A 12,294-nucleotide genomic window follows, 5' to 3' on the forward strand; every position below is an offset into this window, starting at 1 on the left:
GAAGTGGAATCTGTTCACAGAGCCAGCAATAAACAAAAGGTAGAATTTACATTATGAAAGACCACATATTAAATGTCCATTCTCAATAATTGTTTATTTATTAAAACACAAGTGGAAAGAAAGTACAACTATAGACCACGTTGCATTGCTTGGAGCCAGGCCCAGGGGAGGGGCTTGTCAATAAGTGCCTGGTGGTCAGGCTAGCCCGTGCAGCCTGGCCGGGCTCAGTCACATCTTAACATAACATATTAATGTAATATGCCTGTCTTACAGAAGGTGCACACCTCTTTTTTATTACAGAAGGCTGTGATGACTAACTGAAACCAGACAAAAAATTGATCTATACAGTAACGTGCATCACAGCTTGTAAATCATAGCACATTTTCCATAAATGCAAAAATGTGAAGAAATAACTGCCTTCATGTCTGGTTATCAACCTTTATTTTTTCTGTTTAAAACAAATGGAAAAACTCAACAACACATAAATATCCATATTTACAGCATCTGTGGTAGTGTAACACAGCCTTCTGCATTCTTTCTTCTATACTACACCCATCTGGTCCTCATGAGAGCGCTGGTGGAAGACAAAGGACACAGCAGCATCCCAAGACGCTTTCAGCACTTGGTCCCTCAGGCCCTTCTTGTCAGAACAGTGGTTCCAATGGGAGAGGTCACTGTTACAGTCAGCATCATTGTCAGGTTGTCTTGTTTCTCTGCCATTCACACAGCGGCGACAGCGAAACCTAATACAGGAGGGGAAAGAGAGGCTGATTAAGGGCGTGCCATACATTAGGATCCATAGTGTGAGATTATTTTTCTATCATAAGTTGCGCAGAGAAAAGACAAATAATTTCATTTCAGCGGAGCAATTAAATTTCTCACGTGTGAAGAACTTAGCAGCAATGAACACAGTGTCTGCTTTGTGCAGCTACAGTTTCCCCCCCTCGCGGGAGGCTTTTTCCACCTACAGAGGAATCCTGCTAACACGAATCAACTGACTTTTGACTGGATGCCCATAGGATCCTTTGATCAACAGTTCAGGTGATTGTGTTAAACAGTTACATTAGTTATTTACTGCGTAGCAATATAAATACTGACAACAGTCACTGGATTACATCACTGCTGAAGAAATCTTTAAAACCAGAAGATTCAAAGGTAAGTTCTGAAGCCTCTGCACTGCTGTCCCATTAATCTGCATGCCCTTTATAATTAAAAATAACAAGGATGAGGCAAGGAAGTGTGCATCATAATCAATCAATTATAATTATAGCCAAAATAGAAATATAACCATGCCACCAAAAAGCTGCTCAGTCAGCAGCAAACACGTTCACTTTGGTGGGATGTGCAGCTACAAGTGATAAATCAGTACAGACCGAGAAACTGTAGCCGTGGCCGCAAAGCACACACTCCTGCAGGTGCGACGGCTTCTTTGTGTGGCTGTTGAGTTTTACACGCGAGGGTCGTTAAATTTAAGCACAAAGAATTTAATTGTGCTGTTGAAATTAAATTATTTTCTTGGATTATGTTTTTTTCTTGAATGCAACTTATGATAGAAAAATAATTCCATATTGCATAATAATGGCTTCAAACCATTACTATCCACGTCAACCTAGCAATGAAAATGCCATAACTAACAACTTCGAATCACTTTTCACGACAGTGTCAAACCCTCTCAGTTTTGCTCAAATAACTATTAATATCAAAAACTCACATTAACCTCACTTGGTGTCAGTTCTTGTGCGAAAGCCCATAAAACCTAAAAGCACATGATAGGCTGCCCAGAACATGATAGATGCAAAGATCTAACTGCAGCTGCAATCAGCTCTCAACTCAGAGAAGAACACATAACCTTTTACAGCTACGTCACTTGTGCCAAGAATATTTCTACAAGATATTTGGGCTTTAATTTTAATTTACCATTTCTAGAGTAAATTAAGCTCTCTGGACAATTAGTAGACTGAACAGCACAGACAACGTGTGTGAGTAATGTGTTGTACTTGTCGTGTGTGTCACTAGTGGTCTCTTCGTTGAGAGTGAAGAGTTCTCGGAGTTCGCCCAGAGAGAAGTGACGCTCCACATCCTGCTCTTCATCCACCACACAGCTGCTCAGGGCTTTTTTATGGGCCTGCCTTTGCAGGATCTTCTCTTCAATTGTTCCCGTCTGTCGGGAAACAAGCACATGTCAAAACAGGTAAATCTGTAACCAGCTCAGTGTAGATTTTAAAAGTAACCTGCTGTACTAAAACACTGAATGTGAGGTCCTAAACACTGTTGAAAATGCACTGAACTGACAGAGAGAAGTCGGTAGATGTAGCAGGTCTTCTTCTGACCATCTCTCCACACCCGAGCCATTGCTTGCTCGTCATTCGCTGGGTTCCAGTCGGGATCAAACATCACCAAGCGGTTAGCACCAATCAGATTGAGGCCACATCCACCAGCCTTGCTACTCAGCATGAAGATGAACTCTGGGTTCTGAGAAAAAGATGTCTTCAGACGCTGTTCAGAAGTCTTTCAAAGCTCTAAATATTGCTTCAAACTGATTTTCCAACTCACCGACGGGCTGTTGAACTTTTCCACAATCTTGGCTCTTTTCTTGATTGACATCGTGCCATCCAGCCGAACATAGAGGTATCTGACAAAGACACAAAGGAGGAGGAATTAAAATCATTTAAATAGCGCACTTATAATAGTGATTTCTGCAAATATACCTTCTAGATCTGCAGAGCTTTTCAAAGAGATCCAGAGTCTGTGTGTAGTTGGAGACAAGCACCACTTTGTCTCTTGTTGTGGTCTTTGTCATTGCCAGAATGTAGTCGAGAACCAGCATTTTCCCTGAAATAAACAAAGCAATAAATAGAGAGAGGAGAGGCTGCATGACTTTAAAATAGCACCACCCTTTGGACACATTTCCAGAAAATTAGTCTTAACAAAAGAAGGGAATAAAAAAGTTAATTCTTATAAAACAATATTTTCTTTAATATTATGTAAATGTAAAATGTAAACATTAGACAAGCTATTAAATTGTGAAAACAACCCTGTTCACGTTTTTACTTATCTTATCTATCTGACCTAATGTTCTGTTTACATTCTACTAATCTAATGCTAATCTTCTTCCAACTAGTAAGTGTGGATGACCTGGAAGACCATCAGAGGAGCTGCACCACGATATGCTGTGCACGTTCTTACCAGAGAGCTGAGGTTCAACATCTTTGGTGGAGTAGTTTGGAGGAAAAAGTTCTAATGCCCCTTCAAATCCCTCCTCCCGTTCCACACACTTCTCATAAATAAGAGCTGGATCTGAGAAAGATGGCACTCATTTGTATTTTTTCCAAGCAGAAGATAATTCTAGATGTAAGACGACAATCTTGTTTTCTATTAATAGTTTACATTTTAGCTCAATTATGAGAGGACAATTTTTCTGATGATCACTGTAGTGTTCACAGATGCAACATTTTGTGTTACATTTTTCTCACTTACGATTGCACAGTTTCTTGAGTGATGTGATGGAAGACAGGGAGGAGACACTTATTTTGCCCTTTTGTAATGTCTCAATGGGTTTGGCCTGCTTTAGAAAGTGTTTATAGAGCTCTGTCTGTAGAGGGGTCAGCCTGCAAGGAATCACAAAGAGACACAAATTCAAATCAAATTCCATGTAAATTAAATCCTGTTTACATTTTTGTTTTGGGACACTCCATACTCCCAAAACACCTCCCACAGGACACCCCGAGGGACACGTTCGAATGCCTTCTCCAAGCCTACAAGACAAATGTAGACTGGTTGGGCAAACTCCCATGCTCCCTCGAGCATCCTCGAGTGGGTAAAGACCTGGTCCAGTCTTCCATGATCGGGACAAAAACTGCTCGAGTAAACCTCAAGTAAGGGATATATCAAAAGTATCATAATTTATCAGAAAAATAAATAAATTATGGTAGCCCCAATACTACCCCTCAGCCTCCTTGCAGGAGAATTTTCCTCTGTACGTTTCCTCTGAAAAGTCCCGGTTCTAGAAGATTTAATTAGCAAGTCACTAACCCTACTAACCCTACCCTTGGGTTACTGTATTTTTTCATATCTTGCACCAGGTGTTCAATATTTTAACAATACTGCTAATTGTAACCAATGTGTTAATTAGAGCATGCAAGAGCATAAAAATATGTCCTTCCAACACCATAAGAAAATGACACATGAGCTATTTTACGAGGCTTTCACTCTAGCGATTCTGCTAGCTAAGTTTTAGACAGATGTTGATAATTTTTTATTGCTAAAACTAAGCAAGCTTTATAATCACTTAAAAATTTTGCAACAGCAACAAATGCAGTGTAAAATGTAAAAAACACTGGTGGCTGGCAGTGCTACACAGCCTCCTTGGAGAGGACATTATGCACCTATAATAACAGATGCAGTTATTTCTCTAAGGTCTACTTAAACAAATCAACGAGCCTTATTTGTAACTGGTAACAAATAATGAAAGAAATGGTACGCTTTAATCTATGCACTAAGTCAGTCTGTTGAACCTCAGTATCATTCTCACTACAAACTGTAGCAATACTGACAGATCATTCATTCCACGTCAGGTTTACACAAAATAAAACAATTATAAATGAAACAATAAGCATGTAATATCTTTTAACACGTATATCAAATTGTACCCTGGCCTTAAAATCCATACAGTTACAGCAATCTGACAGCATAAGGTTTAATCTAATCATTATAAAAACTCACTGTAAAACAATAGTTATTGAGAAAATGCTTTGAATATCATTTTGTCAAAAGACTGAAACAATGATGCTGGTATATTATATCGTGCCACTGATTAAAAAAAACAAAAACAAATTGTATCAAAGTGCCCCAGACGCTCCGCAGATGCAGCTTTGCTATTGGTATGAGAAACCTATATGATATCCTTCCTGAACACTACATATATGGCATGGGTTTTTTCATTTATTAATTTTTAACTTAAATTTTTTTTAAATCCTACAATACTGCTTTCTTGAGCTATTGTGTTTTCAAAACTTGGCTCTGATACGAGATTTTTAGTAGATGCATGTATGGTTTCAATTTGAAAACCCTCATTTTCATCTTAGGTGATTTATCGTCTTTCACAAGATTTTCAGACAACTTGAACAATAACCTTGAGGTCAAAGTCACCAAGATTTTAACTTTGAGATTTTTAATAGATCTGAAAAAAAAACAACAACAAAAAAAACAAAAACAACCCTGCGTCACCTCGTTCTCAAGTTATTGTGTTCACAAAGTTGGGTGTCCATGGTGCCCAGCACCCACCCAGCCAGCAGAGTGAGGACAGTTTATAAAAATTTAAATATTAAAGAAGTTATCTCTGCTTAAAAAAAAGAGGGTTCTTCATGTTGAGCACCAATCTACCTACCTGCAGCACACAATCTGCTCAATTTTCATAGGAAGATACTTGGACAAGATATCAGATGTCCTCCTTATCAAACACCTGTTGATACAGAATATGGTCATTACAACCGAAGCAGAATAAAAGAGAGTTCAGTTTGTTGAAGACATTCGTCTAAACGCAAAACATATAAATAAATATTTATTTTTAGGATGCTTATGTTTACTTGACTCTGTCTGACAAAGACAAAACAAAGGAGCAGGAATTAATATAATTTAATTAACACAATTAAAATAGTTGTTTCTCCAAATGTATCAGAGATTATGCTGCATAATCTCATTCTAAATCTAATCTATGAAAATCAGATAATGAAACAAAAACATGCTGCATTCAATTACAAAATTATATCTTAAAAGAAATCAAAATAAAAGCTAAAAGCCTAGAAATTAACAGGAACAGGACATAAGATTAAATAAAGTTTCATCCCCTCTGTGTGTGTCCCAAGGATCCCAGGGGCTATGTTGTCTGGGGGGAGGGGGAGCCATTCAGAACCCCCTGTGCTGCTTTTTGAACAAAATGAAACAAGTGTGGACATTTCTGCAAGACAATGATGCCAAACATGCAGCCGAGGAAACTTTCAACTGGTTTCAGAGCTGCTACAATTACCCAGCCAATCACCTGACCTGAATCGAAATGAAAATCTGTGGGAAGAACTAAAGCTCAGAGTTCATAGAAGTGGCCCACAGAGCCTTCACAACCTGAGAAATGCATGCAACTAGGTTCTCCATACAGGAAATGTTGAAGCTGTCATTGCCAACAAAGGCTTTTGTATGAAGTATGAAATCAATTTCAGTAAGTGTGAAATACTTTTTTTCCTGTATCATTTCTCATTATTACACATAACTTAATTTATGAACAGCTATGGGTTCTTTACATGAGTGGATTGTTACCGACATCCGGTGAGAATTTTGTGTCAATAGCACTCTTGAAAATATATTTACTTAGAAAATAGCACCAGCACCTGCCTGAAGGCAGTTTATATTATAAGGTAAAGTACTTTAGTGTTCTGTTGCATGAACTTACCTGTTGACTATGCTGATTAGCTCCTTCAGTTTTTCTTCCCCACTCAGTCTTTCTTTATCACTGGCATCTGCATCCCGTCCCTTAAGGATGGGAAGTTCGAATCGCTTTTTAAATTCCTGGGATGTGCCTGCAATCCAGATGAAACGTTAAACAAATCTGATCAGAAAAGAGCTTTTTACCTATTTCTGTATTTGTAATGCTGCTTACCAAGAATACCAGCATTAACAAAGTGGACCAGGCTGAAGTACTCCAGAAGGTCATTCTGTATGGGTGTGCCTGATATCAGCACTCTCCTCGGGGCACTCATGGTGTTCAGGGCCTGATATGTCTGGTTATCAGAGTTCTTAAGCCGATGGCCCTGAAGAATACAATAGTACTGTTACATCCTAACTTCGAGAGTTCTTGATAGCTCTGAATTGTATGGATAAAGTGAAATACTTCGTCACAGATGATAAGTCCAACTTTTCCCCTGTGCAGAACCTCAGCGTGCAGTCGAAATGTCTCATATGAAATGATGAGGATGGGTGTGTGTGCTCTCAAGCTGCGCTGCGAAATGAAACTCTCTGAAAGAACAGAAAACAAACAAATGACCCTTTAGGGAAGCTCATCTAAGAAACTTCTTACTATTTAAACAATATTAGCAATAGCTCTCAAGTAAAACCATCTTCTCTTAAACTTAAGTCTGCTTGGGCAACAATTTCAATCATGTACACTGGGGCGATCGTGGCTCAAGAGTTGGGAGTTCGCCTTGTAATCGGAAGGTTGCCGGTTCGAGCCCCGGCTCGGACAGTCTCGGTCGTTGTGTCCTTGGGCAAGACACTTCACCCGTTGCCTACTGGTGGTGGTCAGAGGGCCCGGTGGCGCCAGTGTCCGGCAGCCTCGCCTCTGTCAGTGCGCCCCAGGGTGGCTGTGGCTACAATGTAGCTTGCCATCACCAGTGTGTGAATGGGTGGATGACTGGATATGTAAAGCGCTTTGGGGTCCTTAGGGACTAGAAAAGCGCTATATAAATATAGGCCATTTACCATTTTACACTCTATGACAATGTTTAGAATATTTTTATTCTTCTGAAAAAAAACTTTTCACTGACAATCACTGAAAGCTAGCAAAAGATATAATGCTGAGATCAAAGATTATTATACTCAGACAATCTGGGGATACACTTCTTTTTGTTTTTTCTTGGCCAGCTGACCAATCAGAGACTAGGCTTTTTAACAGGGCGGGCTCAAAGAGACAGGAGCTAAGACTATAACTTTGGTCCATTACAAGGCTTTTCCAACAACCTTTCTGTGGATATTTATAATGAGAGAGAAATTAAAGTTAGATACCTAGTTGTCTATTAATGCCTTCCTTTGATCCTCCATCAATGGCCAATGGTGTGATACGTGTTCCCAGCCACTTTCTGACTTCATTATACCAGTTATGAACCAAGCTTGAAGGTGACACCACAATGGCCTTGTCTATCTCTGGCTTAATATCAGGGCTTTGGCGTAGCAGGGTCCACATGAGGGTGATGCACTGCAAGGTCTTTCCCAACCCCATCTCATCAGCCATGATGCAGCCATAAGATCCTGGTATGCGTCGGCCCGTCACACACTCCCACATGAACTTTACACCCTTAAGAAATTAAAGACATTCAATGTGAATTTCAAAGAAAAAAAAAACATCACTTAAGGTGAACTACACTGCTTTTTTTGAGCTGAGTCACACTTCACTCTCTTCTTACTAGTTGGCATAAGATATCAGTTTCAGAAGCAGCTTGCAAACTACTTTTGGAGGACTGTAACAAGCTGAATTTGTGGCTAGCTGTGCCATGAGGTACAAATACAATGTTAAATTAAACCGTGACAACATCCAAAACCGTTGAAGACATTAAGAATAACTAACTGTGCACAGGCACAAATCTGTGATTCATTAACATTTTCATTCATATTTTACAAACAAATTTAGCAATGCCTCTAAACATGTGTGGAAACAAATGAAGACTTGGCAGTCTTGGGTAATTTAAACAGAAGTATTTAAAGACAAGAAGTTTTACGTTACAGTTTTTTAATATTCTTGGTTAAACTAACATTTATTCTCTTATAATAATTTATAAGATGATTTGTTTTTGTAAATCTAGAGTCAAGCATGAAACATTCCACAGTATATGTTTAATACTATGATACTGTTGTATGATATGTGCAATACAGTAGCATAGAGTAGTTTATGTGTAAAGATATCTTGTGTTTACCTGTCTCTGATGGGGTCTGAGCACTTTGCCTAACACTGGATCCACAACCACATGAACGGGTAGTTTTTCTCTGAAAAGAGCAAAGATAGCTTGTGTCACACGAGTATTTTTTAAATCACAAACATGAACAGCACTCTGACAAGAAAGTAATGAGTAAAAGATGATGTATTGAAGAAGGAGTTGTGTTTTTGACCTACTTGTCAGCTTTGATCAGGTCATGGGCACTCAGAGCTGGAGGCTCGTAAAGAATCAGAGCATCTTCGGCAAAAGGATCATGGAGTGGTCTTCTCACTCCTGCACGCTTTAAACCAAGTGCCCTGATTCCCAGTGATCCTGTAGGTATTTCATTAACACAGCAGTGAAGTAATATGCCTGCTGTACTAAAATTAAAAGAGCCACGGTGAGAGAAAAATGTTACCTGCATAATTTGGAATAGGAATTTTAAACGGTTTGGACAGGATACTTTGAATAAATGCCTCCTGCAGAAAAGATTTTTAACAGGTAAGCCTCGTTAAATCATTAAACTTTACTCACACACAAAATCTATACAAAGATATTTATCTGACAGCTTTAAACAATGCTTACATGTTTTTCACCATCCATACATGCAGGGCGGTTGTTGATCTGCGTCAGAGGCTTTCTATGGATAGAAATGTGGTTTTCTCTCATTTCATTATCGCCTTTTCTTCTTTTCTCCTGCATAAAAAATATAAATAAATAATTAAAATGTTTTTTTAAATATCTGTAAATGGCATACACCATAAATTAGGCCCCTCACTTTCTGCCATGGCTCTTTAAAAAAAAAAACAAACCCCAACATTCGGCAGGTTATCCACTGCTCTAATTTTCTAGCCTGTTATGTATGGGTGGGTATCAGGTGAGCAACTGGAGAAAGCCAAACGTAGGTCAAAGCACCAAACTATTAGGTCACAGTTAATGGCTTGAATCCCTGTTCATATACTGACATTTCTGGATGTTTGTTTTGTAATTCATAACTCCTGAAAAAAGGAGTTATGAATTACATTTGTGTGTGTGTGTCTTTTAAAAACAAAAACACTAATGAGGAAGCTGTTAACAGTCTTTTAATAACATACACTAGTGGCAAAAAATGATGGCTGGCTAGATGTGTATAACTCATATTTGTATAATTAAACATATAAAATTACTGTCTCATCTTTACCTTACAATATTAAGCGTCTTGAGGCGACTGTTGTTATGATTTGGCGCTACAGTGGTCCCTCGTTTATCGCGGGAGTTACGTTCTAAAAATAAGCCGCGATGGGAAATGGCCAACTTTATATTTTACAATCATTATAGATGTTTCAAGGCTGTAAAACCCCTCACTACACTCTTTATACACTTTTCTCAGACAGGCATGAACATTTTCAGATTTTCCTCCCTTGTTTAAACACTCTCAAAGTCCAAACCTTCGTAGAAAAATAAGTCCAGTATTATAGAATGAAACCAAAGGCACCCACAGGTGCATTTGATGGTGCAAAATTTCTGGTTGACATTGTTGTGTTTTGGGGGGAGAACTTACAAACATACACACAGGGGCATAATTTCCAGGGGGGTTATGACCCCCCCAGTAATCAGACGCTATCAATATAATCCCCCCCAATAAAATTATGAATTATCTTGCATAAATAGGCTGTTGATTTTCTTTACTCGTTTCAATTATTACCAGCAAAATAGTTGCATGTTTAATCATCTGGAAATTTACCCAGATTTATTTATTTATTTTGACAGAGATCTTGACACCCCCACTGTTCAGCACAAAGTTAGGCCCATGAACATACAGTACAGCACTTCAGAGTCACACTATTTGACGTGCTGGACGCATTCTGTGCTGGGCAGGAGATGCGGTACGGAGGAGATTGATTGACAATGGTCTACAGCCAATCAGGTCGCAGAACACGATGTGCTATAAAAAACAAAAAACAAACATGTAAAATTGCACAAAAAAATCCGCGAAACAGCGAGGCCGCGAAAGCTGAACCGCGTTATAGCGATGGACCACTGTATACAAATGAACCTGAATTGAATTGAAAGTTTTAATAGGAAAACCCTTAATCTAAGAAATCAACTTGGGATGTAACACCTAAAATTTAAAACATCCTATTCTCCTAGGATGCCTAAAGGCTAAAGTGCACGCTTACCTTCCTATTTGAAACGATGTCTAAAGGCAGGTTTAAAAAAGTGTGACACAGGTCAAGAAGCACTCCAACATTAACACCTTAGCTCCAGATATACAGCAGCGGTCCTGTACTTACAGGTTTATGTGTCCACTCATCTTCACAGTAGTCTCCCTCCTGCTTGCGTTTGGCAATCTGACTGGGAGCGAGACTCCTCCGCTGGGACGGAGGTTCATATATTGCCATTACAATTTCTTAATCAACACCCTAATGTAGTGTGTAGGCCAAATGAAATAACTACGAATACGGCTTATTACTTACCATTTCCACGTCTATTCTATGTGACTGTAGTAATGCTGAGACGTCTCGCCTCACCGTGTTGCTAGCGTTTGTTCGTAGTTACCGCTGTCTGCTTCTTGTCTGTGCCGGTGTACTCCTCCGGTACTATAAACACTCGTTTAACAAATACGTGTTCCCAGCGTTAACGTGAAACGCACTACTAGGTGTATATAGTTAATAGCAAAATCACGATAACGTCAGTATACATAAAGTATACGGCGCACTTTCCTCCTCGTTTCAACTTGGCGCTAATTGTTGTACAACACTACGGAAAGCCGGAAGGACAACAAACTGTTGTAGGCTCGATCTTTATTCGTCCTGTTCAATGAAGCAGAGTACCTGTTGAGTTCACTCTGTTATTAGTGACATTTCTTTATTTGAAATTATAAAGTGAACAGTCAGTCATTCCAGTTCAGTTTGTACAGTAGACATACCAGGCAAATAAGAGTAACAATTAGCAGTACAAATAAAATATGAAGGGTAAATAAGAACGGGGGGAGCGATATGAGAGACTTCATAATAGCTTTGTACTTGAAAATTGTATCTGTGACAGCTAATTTGTTGCTGTTATTGGTGACATTGCAAACACCCTTCAGTAACCATTCCGTCATTGACAGGAAGCTCAGTCATGCTTTTCAGTCTTGAAATTGAGCAAAAAGTAATATCAATGACACTATGGCACTTTGTAACAAAAGGTGTGGTTGATTGTCCCGATGAAAAAGGTTTTTTCCCCCAATTTTTAAAAACGTGTTGATAGATCAATAAGTTTAGAAATTAACACCACATAATGTTGATTTATTTAGACTATGAATATAAACCAATGACTATTTTGAATTATTCAATTACTCAGCCAACCTTTTTGCCCGTAACCAAACTGCAGGGGGTGCAACAGGGCCTCTATGATGTCTTTAAAGTAGCTTAACACCAGGAAAAACTGTGACATCAGAATATCACTCTTTTTATCTTAGGATAATTGTAAGAGCATGTTCTCTTCTCAGGAGAAATTGCCGCCGGCGTCAATGAGGTTGTTTTGCGAGTGTCTCCTGTCACAGATCTTCAAAGAAATCACCCCAGCCCTCACTCCAAACAGCTGATAAGAGTTACACACCCGCCCACATCTATAACATTCAATTTTATTTTGTTTA

At 38.9% G+C, this 12,294-nt stretch overlaps 1 protein-coding gene across 1 annotated transcript; it reads right to left on the reverse strand.

Moving 5' to 3' along the window:
- Positions 1 to 80: 80 nt before the first annotated feature.
- On the reverse strand, positions 81 to 11,455 carry rad54l (RAD54 like). Its single transcript, XM_005734230.1, has 18 exons — positions 11,132 to 11,455; positions 10,949 to 11,029; positions 9,261 to 9,371; positions 9,094 to 9,154; positions 8,873 to 9,008; positions 8,676 to 8,745; positions 7,771 to 8,059; positions 6,881 to 7,005; positions 6,650 to 6,800; positions 6,443 to 6,569; positions 5,387 to 5,461; positions 3,478 to 3,608; positions 3,187 to 3,297; positions 2,709 to 2,832; positions 2,554 to 2,632; positions 2,293 to 2,472; positions 1,998 to 2,161; positions 81 to 743 (listed from the first exon to the last, which is right to left on the reverse strand). The coding sequence occupies exons 1-18, from the start codon at positions 11,132 to 11,134 to the stop codon at positions 542 to 544; spliced, it is 2,220 nt and encodes a 739-aa protein (XP_005734287.1). The 5' UTR covers positions 11,135 to 11,455; the 3' UTR covers positions 81 to 541.
- Between the last annotated feature and the right edge of the window lie 839 nt (positions 11,456 to 12,294).

The sequence above is a fragment of the Pundamilia nyererei genome, unplaced genomic scaffold (genome assembly GCF_000239375.1).
Source record: "Pundamilia nyererei isolate P.nyererei 1_Seehausen unplaced genomic scaffold, PunNye1.0 scaffold00057, whole genome shotgun sequence".
Lineage (NCBI taxonomy): Eukaryota > Metazoa > Chordata > Actinopteri > Cichliformes > Cichlidae > Pundamilia > Pundamilia nyererei.

What these genes read in the sequence shown, in the direction of transcription:
- rad54l (XM_005734230.1), bottom strand. An exon ending in GACTTATCATCTGTGACGAA is followed by an intron (nt 6,801 to 6,880) that starts GTATTTCACTTT and finishes TGTATTCTTCAG; the next exon opens with GGCCATCGGCTTAAGAACTC. An exon ending in ACATCTACCGACTTCTCTCT is followed by an intron (nt 2,162 to 2,292) that starts GTCAGTTCAGTG and finishes GTTTCCCGACAG; the next exon opens with ACGGGAACAATTGAAGAGAA.